The following is a 22,020-nucleotide window of genomic DNA, read 5'->3' as shown; positions in this document are numbered from 1 at the left end:
TGCCCCAAGTAACACGGACCACCTCTGTAACCTTTGCGCTGTCATGGTGGAAACGGCCTTGTTAGGGTTGAATATGGACACCAACGGCTGGTGGTCTGTCAGTAATGTGAACTTCTTGCCCTGCAGGTAATGATTGAATTTCTTTACGCCCCACACAAGGCTGAGGGCCTCCCTATCTATTTGAGCATAATTTCGCTCCGCGGAGGTCAATGATCGGGACGCGAATGCCACTGGCCTTTCCGAGCCATTTGGTAACTTGTGTGAAAGTACTGCTCCAATTCCATAGGGGGAAGCATCACAAGCTAGACGAAGAGGTAACGTTGGGTTGAAATGAGCCAACACTTCTTCAGAGGTAATCAACGCCTTGCTTCTGCGAAAGGCCTTTTTACATTCCTCACTCCACTTCCATGGTACTTCTTTCCGCAACAGAGCATTCAGCGGATGCAGCACCGTGGATAGATTCGGCAGAAACTTGTGATAATAATTAATCAACCCCAAGAATGATCTTAACTGTGATACGTTTTCCGGAGCGGGGGCCTTCACGACAGCTTCTATCTTGTCAGGTGACTTGTGCAGCCCCTCTCGGTCAATGACATGACCGCAGTACGAGATCCGTTTTTGGAAGAACTCACATTTCTTGCGATTAACTCGAAGGTCATATTCCTTCAACCTAGTGAGCACCAGTTTCAAATTTGTGAGGTGTTCTTCCTCGTCTTCTCCCGTAATCAGGATATCGTCTAAGTAACACTGCGTGCTTAGAATTCCTTGTAATACCTGCTCCATGGCCCTCTGCCAAATTGCTGGAGCCGAAGCTACCCCAAAAACCAGTCTATTATAACGATACAAGCCTCTGTGTGTGTTGATGGTGAGGTACTGACGCGACTCTTCCTCGACTTCCATTTGTAAGTATGCCTGTGCCAGGTCTATCTTGGTGAAGTGTTTCCCTCCAGCCAACGAAGCAAAGATATCTTCAATCCGCGGAAGCGGGTATTGTACCGTGTGAAGCACCGGATTCACTGTGATCTTGAAGTCGCCGCAGATGCGGACCTTCCCCGGTCCCCCTGGCTTGTTACTTGGTGAAGACTTCATGACGGGAACAATGGGCGTGGCCCACTCACTCCAGTCCACTTTTGACAGTACCCCTGATCGTTCAAGTTCTTCCAGTTCTGCCTCCACAGCAGGTCGTATCGCGTAAGGTACCGATCTGGCTTTGAAAAATTTTGGGCTTGCATGTTCTGCAATCTTAACCTTTGCTTTAATTCCTCGCAGTGTTCCCAGTCCTTGCTGGAATACCTCTTTAGCTTCGTCTAATATTCTGGACAACCGTTCAGGTTTGACATCTTCCTTTCCGGAATCTACCGTCATGGTGTTTAGTGAATGCCAGTTTATCTTTATTTTCCTGATCCACTCCCGTCCCAGAAGTGGTGGACCTCCCTCAGGCAACACATACAGGTCCATCCTTTGGTGCTCTTTGTCCTTGTATCTCACCTTGACTTCTATCTTTCCGATGGGGTATACTTTGTGGCCCTGTGTATGTCTTCAATACTAGTTCCGTATCCCGTAGGGGAATATGCTTGAATAACTTTTTATAATCATGCTTATTCATGACCGTCAACGCCGATCCGGTGTCCACTTCCATTTTCACTTGGACTTTTGCAATCTGTAGTGTGATCCAGATAGCTTGTCGGTCAGCTTCATTACTCACATTGTGAATTCTCAGACTATCCAGTTCCTTGCAGTTGGAGTGTGAGTCCGAATTCTGTTCTTCCGGACTCTTCCTAGTCACCTCATGTACCTTTCTGTACCTCTTTTGTGGTAACTCATTATTGTTGGTCTTCTTTCCTGACCGGCATACCTTAGCTATGTGACCGAGCTTGCCACATTTCCTACATTCCTGGTTTTTAAACCAGCATTGGTTCTGGTCGTGTGTTGTCTTCCCACAACGATAGCATTTCGTTGTACCCGAAGTAATTTGCTGCACCCTGAGTGCCGCTGCCTTTAGCTGCATTTCCGCCGTTCCTTCCCTGGCGGGAGGGGTACACTTTCCCCACGGGCGACGGCCGCTGGCTTTCAGGTTCACAGCCTGCGCGTCGGCTTCAGTGCTTTCCCTTTTCTCGGCAGGGCAACCGGCGCTGGGTACACCCCGTTGACGGCGAACAGTTTCAGCCGCTGGGCTGGCTCTCGCTCAGTTCCCCTTGCTCGAGCTCTGTCTCTCTCCCGCTCGCTCGGCTCTACCGGCGCTGGGTACACCCCGTTGATGGAGAACAGTTTCAGCCGCTGGACTGGCTCTCGCTCAGTCTCCCTTGGTCGGCTCTGCCTCTCCCGCTCGCTTGGCTCCCAATCGCGCCTCCCAGCCCTCTCGCAGTCCGGTGCTTCCCTCCCCGGCTGCGGCTGAGTTTTTATATCTTCCCGCGCCTACGCTCCCGGTCGCAGCGCTTCGTGGCTTCGGTCGCTGCCCGGCCTTTTTCGCCGGTCGCGGCCTAGCTGTCTCACGACGCCGTTGCGTCCCCAGCCTGTCTGTACCGTGGCTTCCTTGCTCCACGCTGCCCCAGTCTCAGCGCCTCTGGGCCCGACTTCTGTCCGGCTCCTTTCCCCCTCGACCGTGGTCGAGTGCACCGCCCTTATCCTCCGGTTATTCTTTTTACTTTTCCCTTACTCACAGTCACCGTGGCCGGCTTGCTTCTCGTGCTGATCGGCTCACTCCTCACCGTGGCAGAAGGGACAGTCAGTGCCTGTTGCTGATGGAAGTCTTTGTCTCTGAATTCTTCCTCCTTTCCAGCTCTGCAGACTCGAGTTTTCTCCCAGCAGAATGATGAGGGCGGTTGCCTCTTCTCAATGCTCGTTAACTGCTTTGGAAGTATTGTTGCCGCAGGGTACGATCGGACTCGTCGCCACTGTAAAGTCTGTGGGTTGTTTAGTTAATTAATACACAGACTCCAAGAGTAACTTAAAACAGGACTTTACTATTCGAAGGTCAGGGCGAATCTGCCTAATAACTCCTGACACAGCACTTATATACTGGTGTGGTCACCGTCGGTATTACAGTATACAGAAGCCAACAAAGTAGTGCAACACCTAAAGTAGTTCTCTTAAAGGTGGACGGTTACATACAATAGTTCTCTTAAAGGTAGACGGGTACATACACTACAATGATAATGGAGAGAACAGTCCAGCAGACGGCTGGCCAGAGGGCAAGCTCAGGTCACAGCTCTGCTGAAGGTGCAGACTTTAGCGTCCCAACTTTTAAAAGAAAGATTTCCCAGATGTGCCATCAATTGGAAAGCCTTCCTAAAAACTGTTGCACCGTGCCAGAGAGTATGGTGGAGTCCGTTTCCAGCATGTGTAATGTTCTGGTGCGAGGCAGTCTACCATGTAGTGTGTGGTCTACCTTTATGGATGCTATGGCTGGGCGTTCTGTCCAGGATTTTGTGACATCAGCACTATCATCCTGGATCGAAATGCAAACGAATGCAATTCAGGCTCTGGGATCCACCATTTCCACTGCAATCGAAAGGCTGGGGGAATGCACTGATAGGGCCATCAATCACGCCAAAGATCTCCTCCAGTCTGCTCTCCCACAGATCAGTAGGAATACTGAGCCGCAGCCCCATGGTGCTGGCAGTGGTGCAATAGGAGTAGCACGTGCCCTTTTTCACGTTGAGAGCAACTTCTCAACCAATGCCAGCCATGGTGCCAGGAAGCCAGCTGGGCCAGGCTGCCCTGGCAGTGAGGAGATGCTGCAACTGGGTCCACTCGAGCCCGAACTCCTACAGGTCGTTGACCACGAGCATCTCAGAGGCGCCCATCAGCACCCTTCCATCTTCCAAGGTCCTAAGCTCTGGAATTCCCTGCCTAAACCTCTCTGCCTCTCTCTCCTCCTTGAAGACGCTCCTTAAAACCTACCTCTTTGACCAAGCTTTTGGTCACCTGTCCTAACATCTCCTTATGTGGTTCGGTGTCAAATTTTGTTTTATAACGCTCTTGAGAAGTGCCCTGGGATGTTTTACTACATTGAAGGCGCTATATAAATACAAGTTGTTGTTATGAGAAGCAACATAAAAAAGGAACTATGGGCTTGCACCTGGGTACTTATTATTTTATGTGTCATTTGTTAGCACGATTAAATTGTAACACCCTTTCACTTGATGACGTTGTTTCTGTGGTAGGTGGAAAACCAAGGTAACGTGTATGAATGATGGACAGTGGGATGGAAGTCCTTTATTGGAGGATAAATAGGCTGGTTCAAATGATGTTCTGGGGGGTGTGGCGGGCTGATGTTGCAGACCTCCCACTGCTGCTTCATCCTCTGGCTCATCAGCTTCCTCCTCTTCATGTGTGGATTGTCCTCTTCACCTGTCACCAACAGTAGCTCTCCCTGTTGTAGGGTAAAGTTATGCAGGAGACAGCACACAACCACTATTCTCAACACTCCCCCCAGGGCTTTACGTCCCCCCCCCCCCGCCCCCCCCCCCAACCCCCCTCCCACTCTCCAGACTGATCCAGGCAGCGAAATCATTGTTTCAGCACCCCTAGGGACTGCTCCAGTTGAGCCATGACAGCTGTTGTATCTGCTCTCCACAGGTGTCTGTGGGTTTCAGAGTGGGGTCAACAGCGGGGAGAATATCCTTTATCTCATCGCAGCCAGCCTGGGAGATTCTGCTACTCATCAATGAGAGGTGGGAGGCTGGATTACCACAGGAGATAGGCATCGTTGGAGCTGCCTGCATGAACGGTTGCCGATGGCCACAGACCAGTTGGCCACAAGCTCTTTGCGGTCCATGAGGTGCTAGGATCATTGGCAGGAGCGTGTGAAGTCGATGGCACTTGTGGGACTTCTGCAATGGCTGCAAACCCCACAGCCCTTTCCTGCTGGCTTCTAGGGCCTGTGGGAAACACAATGAAATCATTAGCCCTGGTAAACAGCGTATCTGTGATCTGCTTCATGGCAGAATGCAGCCCAGCCTGACAGATGTTACATAGAGTCTGCATCCGCAGCTTGAAATGATTTTGATGCATAGAAATTGAGGGCCTGTGGTGACTTTAACTTGCCACAGTGCCAGCTGTGGTACTGGCTGTAGCTCCTGCTGTAGCATTCTGCAATGGCCAGTCACCATCTACAACTCCCTGATACCGCTTCACCTGCTGCTCCTGTTCCCCCTCTTCCTGCAGCGAGTGTTGAGTTGCCAACTCTGGCTGGACATAGACCTGGAGGTATTGTCACATGACCTCCTGCCATTGGCCGCCCGACACATCCACCCTCGCAGGGCGCCACCTTCCCACGCCAATTGGATTAGACTTTTCGTTTCCAATCGGATGATTCTTGACCGTCAGTCAAACAGCCCATCGCCAATATTTTTATAACTAATAAACAAAGAAAATGGAAAGAAAAACACAATTTCTTTTAATGCCCCAATGATTTTTCTCTCAGGTTGCTCACAGTAGTGTCCAGGAAACACTAATACCTGGAGATTCAGGGATGATCCTGGAAGATTGGTAACCCTAAGCCAGTGGTAAATAGCTGAAACGGCGCAATTTCAGGCAGAAAAAACTCAGTAAACCTCCTACAACTCTCAGTAAACCTCCTATAACTCCCAGTAAACCTCCTGTAACTCTCAGTAAACCTCCTATAACTCTCAGTAAACCTCCTATAACTCTCAGTAAACCTCCTATAACTCTCAGTAAACCTCCTATAACTCTCAGTAAACCTCCTACAACTCTCAGTAAACCTCCTGTAACTCTCAGTAAACCTCCTATAACTCTCAGTAAACCTCCTATAACTCTCAGTAAACCTCCTGTAACTCTCAGTAAACCTCCTATAACTCTCAGTAAACCTCCTATAACTCTCAGTAAACCTCCTATAACTCTCAGTAAACCTCCTATAACTCTCAGTAAACCTCCTACAACTCTCAGTAAACCTCCTGTAACTCTCAGTAAACCTCCTATAACTCTCAGTAAACCTCCTATAACTCTCAGTAAACCTCCTATAACTCTCAGTAAACCTCCTATAACTCTCAGTAAACCTCCTATAACTCTCAGTAAACCTCCTACAACTGTCAGTAAACCTCCTGTAACTCTCAGTAAACCTCCTATAACTCTCAGTAAACCTCCTATAACTCTCAGTAAACCTCCTGTAACTCTCAGTAAACCTCCTACAACTCTCAGTAAACCTCCTATAACTCTCAGTAAACCTCCTACAACTCTCAGTAAACCTCCTATACCTCTCAGTAAACCTCCTGTAACTCTCAGTAAACCTCCTACAACTCTCAGTAAACCTCCTATACCTCTCAGTAAACCTCCTATAACTCTCAGTAAACCTCCTATACCTCTCAGTAAACCTCCTATAACTCTCAGTAAACCTCCTATAACTCTCAGTAAACCTCCTATAACTCTCAGTATCCTATAACTCTCAGTAAACCTCCTACAACTCTCAAGGTAGATACCAATGATCTATTTGAGAGTGAGTGCCCCTTTAAATACCAGCAGCATTCTCTGCTTCTGTCCAGTAGTGATAGGTGGGTCCAACACAGAGCGTTCACCACATAAAAAATAGCATTGGAATCCGACTGACATCACAGATGCCAATTTGCATGCGTTAATGAGGCTCCTGCCTGTTTCAGGCAGCCTCTCTGGCCGCCTATGTCTAGACCCCAACATAATGGCAGCTGTCGGATTGGCAGCGGGAACATGAAAGTAAGTGCTCTGTTCCAATTTTCAAAGCACTGCCTCCCCATTCCCACATGAAAACATGGACAAAGTTGTCTCCATTATTTTAGTGTATATTAGTAGAATGGGATTCACATTACAACATGAAAGCAAGTTCCTGACTTCTGCGTACCTTCATTGTTTCAGCTTCACAGTATTTGAGCTGAATATGCGCTTGCCCCACTTCACATTTTCAATTTCATTCAGGCTTGCCTCTCAACCCATGCTTGTCAGTCTTTTGACAATGGATTAACCACCCCCTTTCCAAACCATCTTTAGCAGAGATAGCTAAAGGCTCTGCCAACGATGGTCAGCCTTTAGCCATCTCCGCTCCTCTCTCTGGACTTCTGTCCTGAAACCACTCTGCCTCACAACCTTTGTCCCTGTGTTTAAAATCCCCATCAAACCATTCTCACCCCTCCACTACTGCGTGCTGTCCATTTCTCCTCTGTAATGCATTTTCTATGTGATAGGTGCTAAATAATTACAAGTTACTATTTAAAGAAATGGCTGCCCTGAGGGGATTGGAGTTACATTGTTTGCAGAGTCAATACAAAATTTGAAGTTAATAATAATTCTTTCTAAACTCATTTTTAAATAGAAGTCTGATGGCGAAACACTCTTTGGCTGGTCAGTAAAGACAGATCAGTAAGTGCAGACAGTCTGATATTATCTCATGTAAGGCGAGTGTGCTTCCATGTAACAGCGCTGACTCTGTTTGTAACATTGGCTAATGACGCTCGCTGTTATTTAAGCATAAATGGATAGATTGGAGAAGCTGGGGTTGTTCTCCTTAGAGCAGAAAAGATTGAGAAGATAGAGGTGTTCAAAATCATGAGGGGTCTGGACAGAGTAGATAGAGAGAAACTGTTCCCATTGGCGCAAGGGTCGAGAACCAGAGGACACAGATTTAAGGTGATTGGCAGAAGAACCAAAGGCGACATGAGGAAAAACTTTTTTACTCAGCGAGGGGTTAGGATCTGGAATGCACTACCTGAAAGGATGGTGGAGGCAGACTCAATCACGGCTTTCAAAAGGGAGTTGGATAAGTACCTGAAAGAAAAAAAATTGCAGGGCCAAATGGGCTTCTTCCATGCTGTAACCATTGTATGAGCCTATGATTCTATGAGTCTATGAGTCTATGGTACAGCAACTTAAGGTGAGGGGCAGATGTCCGGTTAAATGCCAATACCCAAAGGTTGCTGCTCATGTTTCGCCTCTGCACTGTTAGCTTCGCGAAAGTGGCATCTCACTGTCTGCATCACCATTGAAATGCATTGCATGGCGTGAAGTTGCTGTAGTTGCGCGGTAGATATGAACTAAACTCACCACAGAAACAAAAACAGAAAATGCTGGAAATACTCAGCAGGTCAGGCAGCATCTGTGGAGAGAGAAACAGAGTCAATGTTTCGGGTCGATGACCCTTCGTCAGAACAGAAAGTTACGTCGTGTCATTTCAAGTTTAAGTATCCTTTTAACTATGTGATTATTGTTAATTACTGCCAATCAACTTCTCTGGCACGTGAAAATTAACTACTGCAAGTAAGAATTCTCATTCCTTAATTGTTATTCGAGATTTAAAAATGCCAATTTAATTTTTACTTTTCCTTTCTGTCTCTTTTTTCTCTCTCGTAATCCAATCTTTCTTTCTCTCTCTTTCTTTTTCTGTACCTGATTTGACATTGAATTCACCCACTCTAAGTTACACTTCCTGCTCAGTCTTTGGACTGTTCATTTCTTAATCTTTCAATCGGATTGGTTAAGGAGATTCCCTGTTGGTTGCCCTGTTTGATTTTAATCGCTCCACCATCGACAGCCATGCTTTCAGCTGCTAAGGCCCTAAGTTATGGAATTCCCTCCCTAAACCTCTCCGTCTCTCTACCTCTCTCTTTCCTCCTTTAAGAAGCTCATTAAAACCGACCTCTTTGACCAAGCTTTTGGTCATTGCCCCAATATCTCTTTATGTGGCTCGGTGTTAAATTTTGTTTGATAACGCTCCTGTGAAGCACCTTAGGATGTTTTACTACGTTAAAGGTGCTATATAAATACAAGTTGTTGTTGATGTTGTCCACTCAGGTCCCAGAGGCCTGGTTTCCCTCACTGCAACAACAACAACAACAACTTTTATTTATATAGCACCTTTATCATAGTAAAACATCCCAAGGCGCTGCACAGGAGTATTTTAAGACAACAATTTTGACACCGAGCCACATAAGGATAAATTAGGGCAGGTGACAAAAAGCTTGGTCAAAGAGGTAGGTTTTAAGGAGCGTCTTAAAGGAGAAAAGAGAGGTGGAGAGGCGGAGAGGTTTAGGGAGGGAATTCCAGAGCTTAGGGCCCAGGCAACAGAAGGCACGACCACCAAAGGTTGAGCGATTATAATCAGGGATGCTCAAGAGGGCAGAATTAGAGGAGCGCAGATATCTCGGGAGGTTGTGGGGCTGAAGGAGATTACGGAGATAGGGAGGGGCGAGGCCATGGAGGGATTTGAAAACAAGGATGAGAATTTTGAAATCGAGGCGTTGCTTAACTGGGAGCCAATGTAGGTCAGCGAGCACAGGGGTGATGGGCGAACTGGACTTGGTGCAAGTTATGATACGGGCAGCCGAGTTTTGGATGACCGCAGGTTTACGTAGAGTGGAATGTGGGAGGCCAGCCAGGAGTGCGTTGGAATAATCAAGTCTAGAGGTAACAAAGGCACGGATGAGGGCATCTGCTCGCACTTTCAGCAACTTGCCACGCAAAGAAATTAATAACCTAAATTGGCAAAGTGAAATGTAACCGACGGCAGACACCCTGCCACAGCAAATTCTGGCCCATGTTTTTCATAACTCTGTTTGTAACATGCTTTTCATTCCATGTTTCAGGATGGAAGGACTGCACTGCACATCGCAGCAGCACATTCAAAGGATGAAATTGTTAGACTGTTGTTGGCCAAGAAATCGGACCCTAATCTGACGGGAGGGGTATGGATACAGTTATTTTACAGACAATGTGTATTGCTTATTTACCTAAGATTACTCAACACCACTTAAGAAAAAATGAAACCATATGTGGCGTACCAATGTGGCATTTACGTGAAGAGTTGGCGCCAGTGAAGAAAATAGTTCCTGTCTAGAAGTGTCAGCGGGTGAAGAGTGAAAAGTTGTGCTTATTGAGCCCGGTGATTCACCCTGCTGGTGGTTGTTTTTGTGCGAAGCTGAAAGCTAAAACAATGGTCAAAGGCACACGTTGTGATTCATTGTGGTTACCACAGGGCTCCTTCACTTTTTTTAAATGCATACTTGGGCAAAGTAAAGGCCGAATTCAGCCCAAGCTAACAATGATGGTAGCTCCAACAGTTAGTAAAATCTTTATGTTGAGGTGCGCAAAGAATACAAGGCAAGTTCAGGAATCCAGACATTGGCATGGGTTACGACCTCGTGATGGTCACATTGTTTCAATGGTGATTTGTTCAGTTCTAGTCAATTGGATTAAAAAAATCCTAAAGTGGTGTAATGCCAGTTTATCGTTATTTACATGTAGTATAGGAACAGGAAATGGCCAACAGGTCCATTAAACCTTTCCATTATTTTAGTAGGTCAAATGCACCTACTCATCATCCCATCACATCCCTTTCTCTCAAGAAACACATCCAAATGATTCGAATGAATTTATAGTATTTGCATCGATGAGCAAGAAAACTTCCATTATACTTCGAACCTCCTACTTTTAACTTCTTTCCCAAAGTTTTCGAATCTTCCCAATGGCAAACAATTTGCGTGGATTATGTTTGCTTATTTCCTTCCTGGAAGCTTGAAAATGTTTATTATATCAACTCAAATCTCCTCCTCTTCTCAGAAGTCAAGCTAACCTCCTTACTGTTCCTCAAAACTTAAATTCCTAATAGTCAGAATTATCTTTATTGCTGTGCCTTCATTTCTATACCTTCTAGAGGGCAATAATTCTGATTAGCTGACCTGAACTGCACACAGTACTCTCGATGGTGTCTGATCAACACTATACACTAACGATACAACCTCTTTAGATTTGTACTTTGTCCCTCTACTAATGCAGCCCAGTACATTGCCTTTCTTATTGAAGTTAAGCACTGTACTGTTTCACAGATGTATCGACCACAATTCCTGAATCTCTTTATGATCAGCAGACTGTCCCATTTTAACCCATCATTCTTCTTTTAGTTCCTTCCTCCCATACTAATGGTATTGAGCTTCTGAGTGTGGTTGTGTCTGTACCCAACCAGGTGCGTGGTGAGTCGCATACTCGACTTGAGCTTTGTACATTGTGGAGAGGCTTTGAGGGGTAAGGAGATGAGTCACTTATCGCCGAGTTCCCAGCCTTGGTCTTGCTCTTGTGATCATTGTGTCAATAAGGCTGGTCCAGTTAAGCCAGGATGGTGGTGCCACTGAAGGTCAGGGGGAGTTAATTGGAAATGGTCATTACCTGACACTTATGTGGCACAAATGTTACCTGTCCATTTGTCAGTCAAGGTGTTATTCAGGTCCTGCTGTAGGCTGGCATAGGCTGCTTCATTACTGGAGGAGTTGTGACTGGAGCTGAACAATGTAGATGCGTCAGCACACAGCCCCACTCCTCACCTAATGACAGAGGGAACGCCATTGATGAAGTTGCTGAAGACGGTTAGGCCAAACATGATGTCCTGAGGAACTGTAGCAGTGATGTCCCGGGGCTGCAGCTATTGGCCTCCGAGCACCACAACCAACTTAATAAGAACATAAGAACATAAGAAATAGGAGCAGGAGTAGGCCATTTGGCCCTTCGAGCCTGCTCCATCATTCAATGAGACCATGGCTGATCTTCTGCCTCAATTCCATTCACTGGCCTTATCGCCATATCCCTTGATGCCCTTACTAGTCAGAAATCTATTGACTTCTGTTTTGAATATACCCAATGAATGAACCTCCACAGCTCTCTGGGGTAGAGAATTCCAAAGATTCACCACCCTCTGAGTGAAGAAATTTCTTCCCATCTCAGTCCTAAATGGCCTACCCTTTATCCTGAGGCTGTGGCCCCTGGTTCTAGACTCCCCAGCCAAGGGGAACATTCTCCCATCATCCACCCTATCAAGCCCTGTAATAATTTTGTATGCTTCAATGAGATCCCCTCTCATTCTTCTGAATTCAAGAGAACACAGGCCTAGTTTACTCAATCTCTTCTCATACGACAGTACTACCATCCCAGGAATCAATCTCGTGAACCTTCGTTGCACTCCCTCTATGGCAAGTATATCCTTCCTTAGGTAAGGAGACCAAAATTGTACACAGTACTCCAGGTGTGGTTTCACCAAGGCCCTATATAATTGGAGTAAGACCTCTTTACTCCTGTACTCAAATCCTCTTGTAATGAAGGCCAGCATACCATTTGCCTTCCTAATGGCTTGCTGCACCTGCACATTCACTTTCAGTGATTCATGTACAAGGACACCCAGGTCCCTTTGAGCATCTGCATTCCCCAATCTTTCACCATTTAGGAAATACTCTGCCTTTCTGTTTTTTCCACCAAAGTGGATAACTTCACATTTATCCACATTATAATCCATCTGCCATGTTCTCGCCTACTCACTGAGCCTGTCGAGATCCCCTTGAAGCCTATTCACATCCTCTTCGCAACTGACACTGCTAGTCATCAGCAAATTTGGAAATGTTACATTTAGTCCCCTCATCCAAATCATTGATATAGATTGTGAATAGCTGGGGCCCAAGCAACGATCCTTGTGGTACCCCACTAGTCACAGCCTGCCATCCTGAAAAAGACCCGTTTATCCCTACACTTTGTTTTCTCTCTGTTAACCAATTCTCAATCCATGATAGTATATTACTCCCAATTCCATGTGCCCTAATTTTGTTCACCAACATCTTGTGTGGGACCTTATCGAAGGCCTTTTGAAAATCCAAATACACCACATCTACCGGTTCCCCTTTATCTACTCCACTAGTTACATCCTCAAAGAACTCCAATAGGTTTGTCAAACAGGATTTCCCTTTCATAAATCCATGTTGACTCTGCCCAATCTTAATATTAGTTTTTAAGTGCCCAGTTATTACATCCTTTATAATAGATTCCAGCATTTTCCCAACTACTGATGTGAGGCTAACAGGTCTGTAGTTCCCCGTTTTCTCTCTCCCTCCTTTCTTAAATAGCGGGTTACATTTGCTATCCTCCAATCTGCAGGAACCGTTCCAGAATCTATAGAATTTTGGAAGATGACAACCAATGCATCCACTATCCCAATGGCCACCTCTTTCAGAACCCTAGAATGTAGGTCATCCGGTCCTTGAGATTTATCGACTTTTATTCCCATTAATTTTAACTTCCTGTGTGTTTTACACTTATCAGCATTGTATTTCACCTGTCACAGCACGGTGGCATAGTGGTTAGCACTGTTGCCTCACAGCGCCAGGGACCCGGGTTCGAATCCGGCCTCGGGCGACTGTCTGTGTGGAGTTTGCACATTCTCCCCGTGTTTGTGTGGGTTTCCTCCGGGTGCTCCGGTTTCCTCCCACAGTCCAAAGATGTGCGGGTTAGGTTGATTGGCTATGATAAATTGACCCTTAGTGTTAGGGGGATTAAATACGTGGGGTTACGGGGATCGGGTGGAATATGTGTCGGTGCAGGCTCGATGGGCCGAAATGGCCTCTATCTGCACTGTGGGGTTTCTGTGATTCTGTGACCTACTGGTCCAGCTACCTAAAAACTCTAAATGCTTTTGAATCTGATTAGATTGTTGCTCATTGTTGGAGTATAAGAGTAAGTGGTTTCACCACAGACCCAATTCACGGATGAACCGGGGTCAAACAAGGCTGTGTCATCACACCAACGCTCTTCTCAATCTTCCTTGCTGCAATGCTCCATCTCACCCTCAGTAAACTCCCCACTGGAGTGGAGCGAATTTACAGAACAAACGGGAAACTGTTCAACCTCTGTCACCTCCAGTCCAGATCCAAGGTCGCCCCATCCTCTGTCATCGAATTACAGTATGCAGACGACACTTGCATCTGCGCTCACTCGGAGGTCGAACTCCAAACCATCGTCAACACCTTCACCGAAGCGTACGAGAGCATGGGCCTTACACTAAACATCCGTAAGACAAAGGTCCTCTACCAACCTGCCCCCGCCACACAGTACTGCCTCCTGATTATCAAAATCCACGACAAGGCCTTGGACAAAGTGGGCCACTTTCCATACCTCGGGAGCCGACGAAGTCCAACACCGCCTTCAGTGTGCCAGTGCAGCCTTCAGTCGCCTGAGGAAGAGAGCGTTTGAAGACCAGGACCTCAAACCCGGCACTAAGTTCATGGTCTACAGAGCAGCTGTGATACCCGCCCTGCTGTATGCCTCAGAGACATGGACCATGTACAGCAGGCACCTCAAAGCACTGGAGAGGTATCACCACTGCTGCATCCGCAAGGTCCTGCAAATCCATTGGCAGGATAGGTACACCAACGTCAGTGTTCTTGCTCAGGCCAACATCCCCAGCATCGAATCTTTGACCACGCTCGGTCAGCTCCAATGGATGGGTCACATTGTCTGCATGCCCGATACGAGGCTCCCAAAGCAAGCGCTCTACTCGGAGCTCCGGCACGGCAGGACAGCCTCAGGTGGGCAGAGGAAACGCTTCAAGGACACCCTCAAAGCCTCCTTGAAAAAGTGTAACATCCCCACCGACACCTGGGAATCCCTGGCCCAAGATCGCACAAAGTGGTGGAGAAGCATTCGGGAAGGCGCCGAATGCCTCGAGTCTCTTCGCCGGGAGCAAGCAGAAGCCAAGCGCAGGCAGCGCAAGGAGCGCACGCCAACCCAAGCACCCCACCCACCCGCCCCCTTCAACCACCGTCTGCCCCACCTGTGACAGAGACTGTAGGTCCTGCATTGGACTCATCAGTCACCTGAGAACTCATTTTTAATGTGGAAGCAAGTCATCCTCGGTTCCGAGGGACTGCCTAAGAAGAAGAAGATAAGAGTAAGGAAGTCTTGCTAAAATTGTACAGGGCTCTGGTGATTCCACACCTGGAGTACTGTGCACAGTTTTGGTCTCCGTATTTAAGGAAGGATATACTTGCATTAGAGGCGGTACAACGAAGGTTCACGAGATTGATTCCTGGGATGAGAGGGTTGTCCTCTAAGGAGAGATTGAGTAGATTGGGCCTATACTCTCTGGAGTTTAGAAGAATAAAAGCATATATTCTAATTGAAGCATATAAGATTCTGAGGGGGATTGAGGGTAGATGCTGAGAGATTGTTTCCCCTGGCTGGAGAGCCTAGAACGAGGGGCCATAGTCTCAGGATAAGGGGCTGGCCTTTTAAGACTGAGATGAGGAGGAATTTCTTCACTCAGCGAAGAAATTTCTAGAAAGTTCTCAGACAGCTGTGAATGCTCAGTAGTTGAATATATTCAAGGCTGAGATAGATAGATTTGTGAAATCCAGAGGAATTAAGGGATATGGGGATAGGGCAGGAAAGTGGAGTTGAGGTTGAAGATCAGCCTTGATCTTATTGAATGGTGGAGCAGGCTCGAGGGGGCGTATGGCCTACTCCTGCTCCTAATTCTTCTTGTAGTAACCTGGGAGGTTATGAGTAACCTGATCCACCAGGTGGTGCTGTGGCAATTGGTCTCCTGAGTAAAGTCTGATCTGTACTGGTTGTACTCTTTGTTTTTGCTGCCTCATGGCAGAAGCTTTTATGTGCAAGTGTTGATTAAACCATGTTACGGAGTTAACCTGTGTCTGTCTCCATCTATGGCCACCTCAAGATACCACATATGGCGACAAGAATAAAGGACGGAAAAGTTTTAGTGGATCAGTCATAGTTAGGGAGTATTCGGAAGAGGTGCTCGGGTTGGTTAGCAAACTAGTCGGAAAAGCACGAGGCTAGGCCGCGGGAGTCGAAACGGAGTTTGATTTTTTGGCTGAAGCGACCAGACTCCAAGGATGGCCGGAATGGTAGGCTCCATGGCACCTTTTGACAGCAAGTCGCAGTCTTGGGAGGAGTATTGTGAAATACTGAGCCATTTCTTTATGGCAAATGAGGTGGACAGTGCTGAAAAGAAAAGGGCCATTTTACTGAGTTGTGTGGGAGCGCAAACCTATACACGGATGAGGAATCTGCTGAGCCCGGAGCGGCCAGAAGAAAAATCTTTTGACGAGTTGGTGAGTCTACTAAAGAATCATTTCAATCCGAAACCTAGTGAAATAGTACAGAGATGGAAATTCAATTCGAGGATTAGGAGGCCGGAAGAAAGCGTTACTGAGTATGTGGAGGAGCTTCGGAAGCTCGCACAGGACTGTAATTTTGGAAATGCGCTCACGGTCATGTTAAGGGACAGACTAGTATGCGGAGTTAATGACGACAGTATACAGCAAAGGTTGCTGTCAGAAGAAGGATTAACGTTTGAGACGGCACTTAAAAAAGCACAAGCCATGGAGACGGCTAACAAGGACATTAAGGACTTAAACAGTATGAGCAAGGAGAAATGGAGTAAACCAGTGGGAGGAGCTGTTTTCAAGATGGAAGCTGGCGCGAAAAGTCCACCAGTCGGGGTTGGGGATTGCTACTGATGTGACGGGACAAGCCATTATGCAAAGGACTGCAGGTTTGCAAAGGCAAAGTGCCACAATTGTGGAAAAATAGGGCACTTAAAGAAAGTCTGTAAAAGGGCAGTGAGTGAGAGAAGCAGTGCTAAAGGGGCAAAGCATGCTAAAGGGGGGAGGGAGAAGTACACAAAGCGGGCAAATTACATACAAGAGGAACAAGAGTCTAGTGAGTCTAGTGAGGAGGTTTTCACTATATACAGTATAGACACTTCAAGGCCCAACGTACCCCCTCTCACTCAGTATTTGATAGTGAACGGAGGTCAAGTAAAGTTTGAGATTGACTCCGGATGTAGTGTAACCATAATGTCGCAGACTGAGTACGCCAAGCTATGGGGGGAAGCAAAAGTACCAGAGCTAGGTACATGCCCCATTAGTCTCAAAACCTACACAGGACAGAAGGTGGACATGTTGGGGGCGGCCGAAGTACAAGTGGAACACAAAGGAGTCACCAAAGAGCTTGGTAGCAGGTAGCAGGGTCAGGGCCAAACCTGTTAGGGCGAGGGTGGATCAGTGAGTTGAGTGTGGGCTGGCAGGCAATGAATAAAATGGAGGACAGTACAGAGGCACTGCAAGAAGTGCTAATTGTAGTGTATGTACCTTTAAGGGGAGAACTACTTTTTACAGCTCCTGTATACTGTAGTACCGGCAGTGACCACACCTGTATATAAACCCTGAGTAGAGATCTGTACTGTTAGTTTTAGAGTAACCTTCATCCAGTAAACACCTGTTGATTGTTCCTCTGCAGTCTCTGTCTATTGATTGAAGGACATACTACATTAAGATATACGGATTTAACACTGATGAAGCATGAGTTAGTGTTCAAGAATGAACTGGGCACCTTAAGGGGAGCCACAGCCAAGATTCATGTAGCCAGTGATGCCACGCCTCGTTTCTTTAAACCAAGGTCGGTACCTTTTGCAATGAAAACCAAGGTTGAGGCGGAACTAGATCGCCTGCTAAAGGACAAAGTAATAGAACCAGTGAAATTTTCAGACTGGGCGGCACCAATAGTCCCGGTATTGAAGCCCGATGGTAACATAAGGGTGTGTGGTGACTATAAGTTAACAGTGAACAGAGTATCATCACTGGAACAGTACCCCATTCCGAGAATGGAGGACATGTTAACATCGCTTGCTGGGGGAGAAAGATTCAGCAAACTGGACATGAGTCATGCGTATCAGCAGATATTGCTAGATGAAGAATCAAAAAAGTTTGTCACGGTGAACACGCACAAGGGGCTGTTCACGTATGCCAGGTTACCATTTGGTGTCAGTTCTAGCCCAGCAATATTCCAACGGACTATGGAGGGCATTCTGCAGGGCATTCCAAAGGTGGCCGTGTACTTAGATGATATTCTGCTAACAGGAAGTGACGATCAGGATCACTTAAAAACACTGGACAAAGTGCTACAGCGGCTGGAAGAGGCGGGGCTACGCCTGAAACGGAGTAAGTGTAGTTTCATGGAGAAGGAAGTTACATTCCTGGGACATCGGGTGGATGCCACAGGCCTCCATCCATTACCAGGGAAAGTGCGGGCAGTGCAGGATGCACCTGCACCCACCTCAGTGACTGAACTGAAAGCCTATCTAGGGCTCCTGAATTATTATAACCGGTTTCTTCCAAACTTATCGATGCTGCTGGCACCCCTGCACAAACTGCTGAGAAAGGAGGAGCCATGGCGTTGGGGGCCAGAGCAAGCGAAAGCGTTTCAGCAGTCAAAGGAGCTACTTCAGTCCAGCAGGGTGTTAGTGCATTACGACGAGAAGAAGGAGCTGATAATGCCCTGCGATGCATCACCCTATGGAATGGGGGCAGTGTTGGCCCACCACATGCCAGATGGAGTGGAAAGGCCCATCGGGTTTGTTTCACGCACGCTCACAGCTGCGGAAAAGAACTATTCACAGCTTGATAAAGAGGGGTTAGCCATTATATTTGGAGTAAAGAAATTCCATAAGTACATATATGGGAGGAAGTTTGTAATCAGTACTGACCACAAGCCTCTTATTAGCTTACTGAATGAGATGAAAGCAGTGCCTCAAATGGCATCACAGAGAATAATGAGATGGGCAGTAATACTAAGAGCCTATGAATATATGATCACGTACAGAGCCAGCAAGGAAAACGGGAACGCGGATGCTCTCAGCCGCCTGCCCTTCTCAAAACCTCCTCGCAGTACTTCCCCTGAGGAGCACGTCCTGATGCTGGATCAGGAGATCAGTCCCCTGATGACTTCAGCGCAAATCCAGGGCTGGACAGCCAAGGACCCCGTTCTGTCACGGGTCCGTGAGTATGTGTTGAAAGGCTGGCCAGATCACCGTGAGGGACCGGAGTTCGCGCCGTACAGACAGAGACAGCACGAGCTCAGTGTCCAAGATGGATGTGTGCTATGGGGAGCACGCATCATAGTCCCAGAGCGGGGATGCTCTAGTTTGATGGAACAGTTGCATCAATCGCACCCAGGAATGACTAGAATGAAAGGACTGGCTAGGAGCTACCTGTGGTGGCCTAACTTGGATGCTGAAATTGAGTCAAAGGTAAAGTCATGCACTATATGTCAGGAACAGAGGAAAGCACCTGCCGGGGCACCACTCCATCCCTGGGAGTGGCCCAGCAAACCCTGGAGGAGAATTCACATAGACTATGCGGGACCTTTTAGGGGCAAAATGTTTTTGGTTCTGGTAGATGCTCACTCAAAGTGGATCGACGTTTATCCAGTGAGCTCTGCAATGACTGATGCCACACTGAATTGTCTCAGGAACAGCTTCAGCACGCATGGTATTCCAGAAATGATTGTATCCGACAATGCACAGTGTTTTGTTAGTGAAGGGAGCAAAGAATTCATGGTAAGGAATGGAATCACACATGTCACCTCGGCTCCATATCACCCAGCCTCAAATGGGTTAGCCGAGCGAGCCGTGCAGACTTTTAAGGAGCTCATGAGGAAGAGCTCAGGCGACACCCTGGAGACCAAGCTCAATAGAGCCTTGTTTAGTTATCGTATAATGCCCCAAGCTACCACGGGGCTTTCTCCGGCTGAGCTGATGATGGGGAGAAAGTTGCGGTGCACGTTAGACCTGATACACCCAGATCTCAAAAGCAAGGTTGAGACAAAACAAACAAACCAAAAAGCGTACCATGACAAACATACTAAAGCTCGCCATTTCGCCATAGGGGACTCTGTGTACACCCGGAACTTCGGCTATGGACCTAAACGGATACCAGGACTAATCCAGGACATTACAGGACCTGTGTCGTACTCCGTGTTACTAGGGGATGGTCGAGGGGTTTGTCGGCATGTGGATCCGTTTTTCAGCCGGCAGCAGGGGGAACTGCCTCAGATGGAACAAAGGGCAGTCGAGGAGGCTGTTCCAGGACCCAGCACGGCTTATAAGGTGCCAGTGGACACTGGTACTGCCAGGCCACAGCGGGACAGAGTAAAACCAACATCAGAGACTACTCCAATCTCAAGTGCGAATGAATCTGAGAATCCACCACAAGTGGAATTAAGACGTTCACAAAGGATTCGCAAGCAACCAGAAAGACTTATACAAACCTGTTAAATTAGTCAGGGGTTAACCATGGTTAGAGCATACTGGTTAATTAAAACATAGTACCTAGTAAGGGTTATTGTTTAAGAATTGTATACGGCAATCTTAAGCGGGGAGGAGTGTAGTAACCTGGGAGGTTATGAGTAACCTGATCCACCAGGTGGTGCTGTGGCAATTGGTCTCCTGAGTTAAGTCTGATCTGTACTGGTTGTACTCTTTGTTTTTGCTGCCTCATGGCAGAAGCTTTTATGTGCAAGTGTTGATTAAACCATGTTACGGAGTTAACCTGTGTCCGTCTCCATCTATGGCCACCTCAAGATACCACACTTCTGTTCTTATGTTCTTATTATTTGCTCTCCCTCCCTTCTGTTTTGGTATTGTCTGCAAACTTGGAGGTTTTGTTCACTACGGTTGAATTTAAGTTGTCACGTTTGTCACGTTGAAGGAGCTAAGACATAAATTCCTACAACATCACCAGACTCCCCAGTTGCCTGGACATTGATAAGTACATAGGAGCAGCCATTGTGAGATCAGGGGTTGTGCCCAAAATAACTCATGAAAAATATAGCGCAGCCTTTTCTGAGTCAACTCCAATAGGTATAAAAAAATGTACATTTAAAAAAATTCAGTTTAAAAGAAAAATCTTTGAGCTGAGTAATTTTATTTTTCACTGCAGAAATGAGGAATGCGTACAATGTATACAACTGTTCTGTGAAGTTATAAACCAAGCAGCACTATGATGGTTTTTAGCTCTCCTAACTATGCTTACAAGGGACTATTCTTGCCCGCTGCAGTTCAGCTGCATTCTAATGTGTTCTTTGCCTCATTTAACTTGTGGTAAAATGTCACATATCACAGCGACTGGCCTCCAACAGTGACTGTAAATCTTGTGCAACCAGTAAATGTTAAGGGTTTGCTTTCTCTGATTTACGATGTTTTGCTGCGAATTAGCATAGAGCGTGTCTGTGTGTTACAAGAGATGCCCAGTCCCATCAGGGACAATGACATGACCATTATTAATGCTGCTTCACAATTGGATCAGCACGCCAAGCACTTTCAAGTTACAGGCATGTATTTCTTCCTCCAACATTTAGGATGCTGTTCTTTTTTTTGTTCATTTTGCAGTTGGTTTCCTTTTTCTCTTCAGATCTTCAGTCATTCTTTTCCCCCTATTTTTTCCCCTTCTTCATGCTGAGTACATTTCTGTGAGTGTTGGCCAATTTTCAGTTCCTCAACCAAGCAGCCATTTTTTCATTGGCCAGCCTTGACTCTGAGCCTCAGCAGGTTATTCGGCCATAGAGGGAATCGTACACATGCATGTCACTGGAGCATGTAACCTAGCCTGGGAGCACCGAGGCCCGTCATAGCATCCAGGCTGCCAATTCGGCTGAGATCATCTCACTCATTAGCTGAGTGAGCTAGAGTGGAAGGTGGTGTAAACTACATAAACTTGAGGTCATCCAAAACTCGGTTGCCCGTGTCCTAACCCGCACCAAGTCCTGTTCACCCATCACCCCTGTGCCCGTTGACCTACATTGGCTCCCGGTTCAGCAGCGCCTCGATTTCAAAATTCTCATCCTTGTTTTCAAATCCCTCCATGGCCTCGCCCCTTCCTATTTCTGTAATCTCCTCCAGCCCCACAACCCCTGAGATATCTGCGCTCCTCTAATTCTGCCCTCTTGAGCATCCCTGATTATAATCGCTCAACCATTGGTGGTCGTGCCTTCTGTTGCCTAGGTGCTAAGCTCTGGAATTCCCTGCCTAAACCTCTCTGCCTCTCTACCTCTCTTTTCTCCTTTAAGACGCTCGTTAAAACCTACCTCTTTGACCAAGCTTTTGGTCACCTGCCCTAATTTATCCTTATGTGGATCGGTGTCAAATTTGTTGTCTTAAAATACTGCTTTGCAGTGCCTTGGGATGTTTTACTACATTAAAGGTGCTATATAAATACAAGTTGTTGTTGTTGTGTAATGAGTCTTGATTGTAAGTCGCTGAAGAAGCAGGGCGGAAGAGGAAAAGAGAAAAGTTCATAGTATCGCTATCAATGGAATGGAAAGGTTGCAATGAAGAGAGAGCGCGATTGAAGGCTAGAGGTGAAAGAATGATCACACATCCATCGCATGACAAATAATTTCTTGTATCCTGTCCAGTAGTGTGCG

At 46.8% G+C, this 22,020-nt stretch overlaps 1 protein-coding gene across 2 annotated transcripts in view; it reads left to right on the top strand.

Annotated features, from left to right (window-relative positions):
• Positions 1–22,020, top strand: part of trpn1 (transient receptor potential cation channel, subfamily N, member 1) — a 349,847-nt gene that overhangs the window by 72,219 nt on the left and 255,608 nt on the right. For both annotated transcript variants that reach the window (XM_085992435.1, XM_085992434.1), the window contains exon 3: positions 9,570–9,668. In XM_085992435.1, the coding sequence (XP_085848561.1) occupies positions 9,570–9,668 (99 nt within the window). The remainder of the gene's footprint in view (positions 1–9,569; positions 9,669–22,020) is intronic.

This window comes from Somniosus microcephalus, chromosome 7, assembly GCF_052327205.1.
Source record: "Somniosus microcephalus isolate GS21.2 chromosome 7, FLI_Smic_1.0, whole genome shotgun sequence".
In the NCBI taxonomy this organism is placed as follows: Eukaryota; Metazoa; Chordata; class Chondrichthyes; order Squaliformes; family Somniosidae; genus Somniosus; species Somniosus microcephalus.
This window is presented reverse-complemented; position numbering and strand designations above follow the sequence as displayed.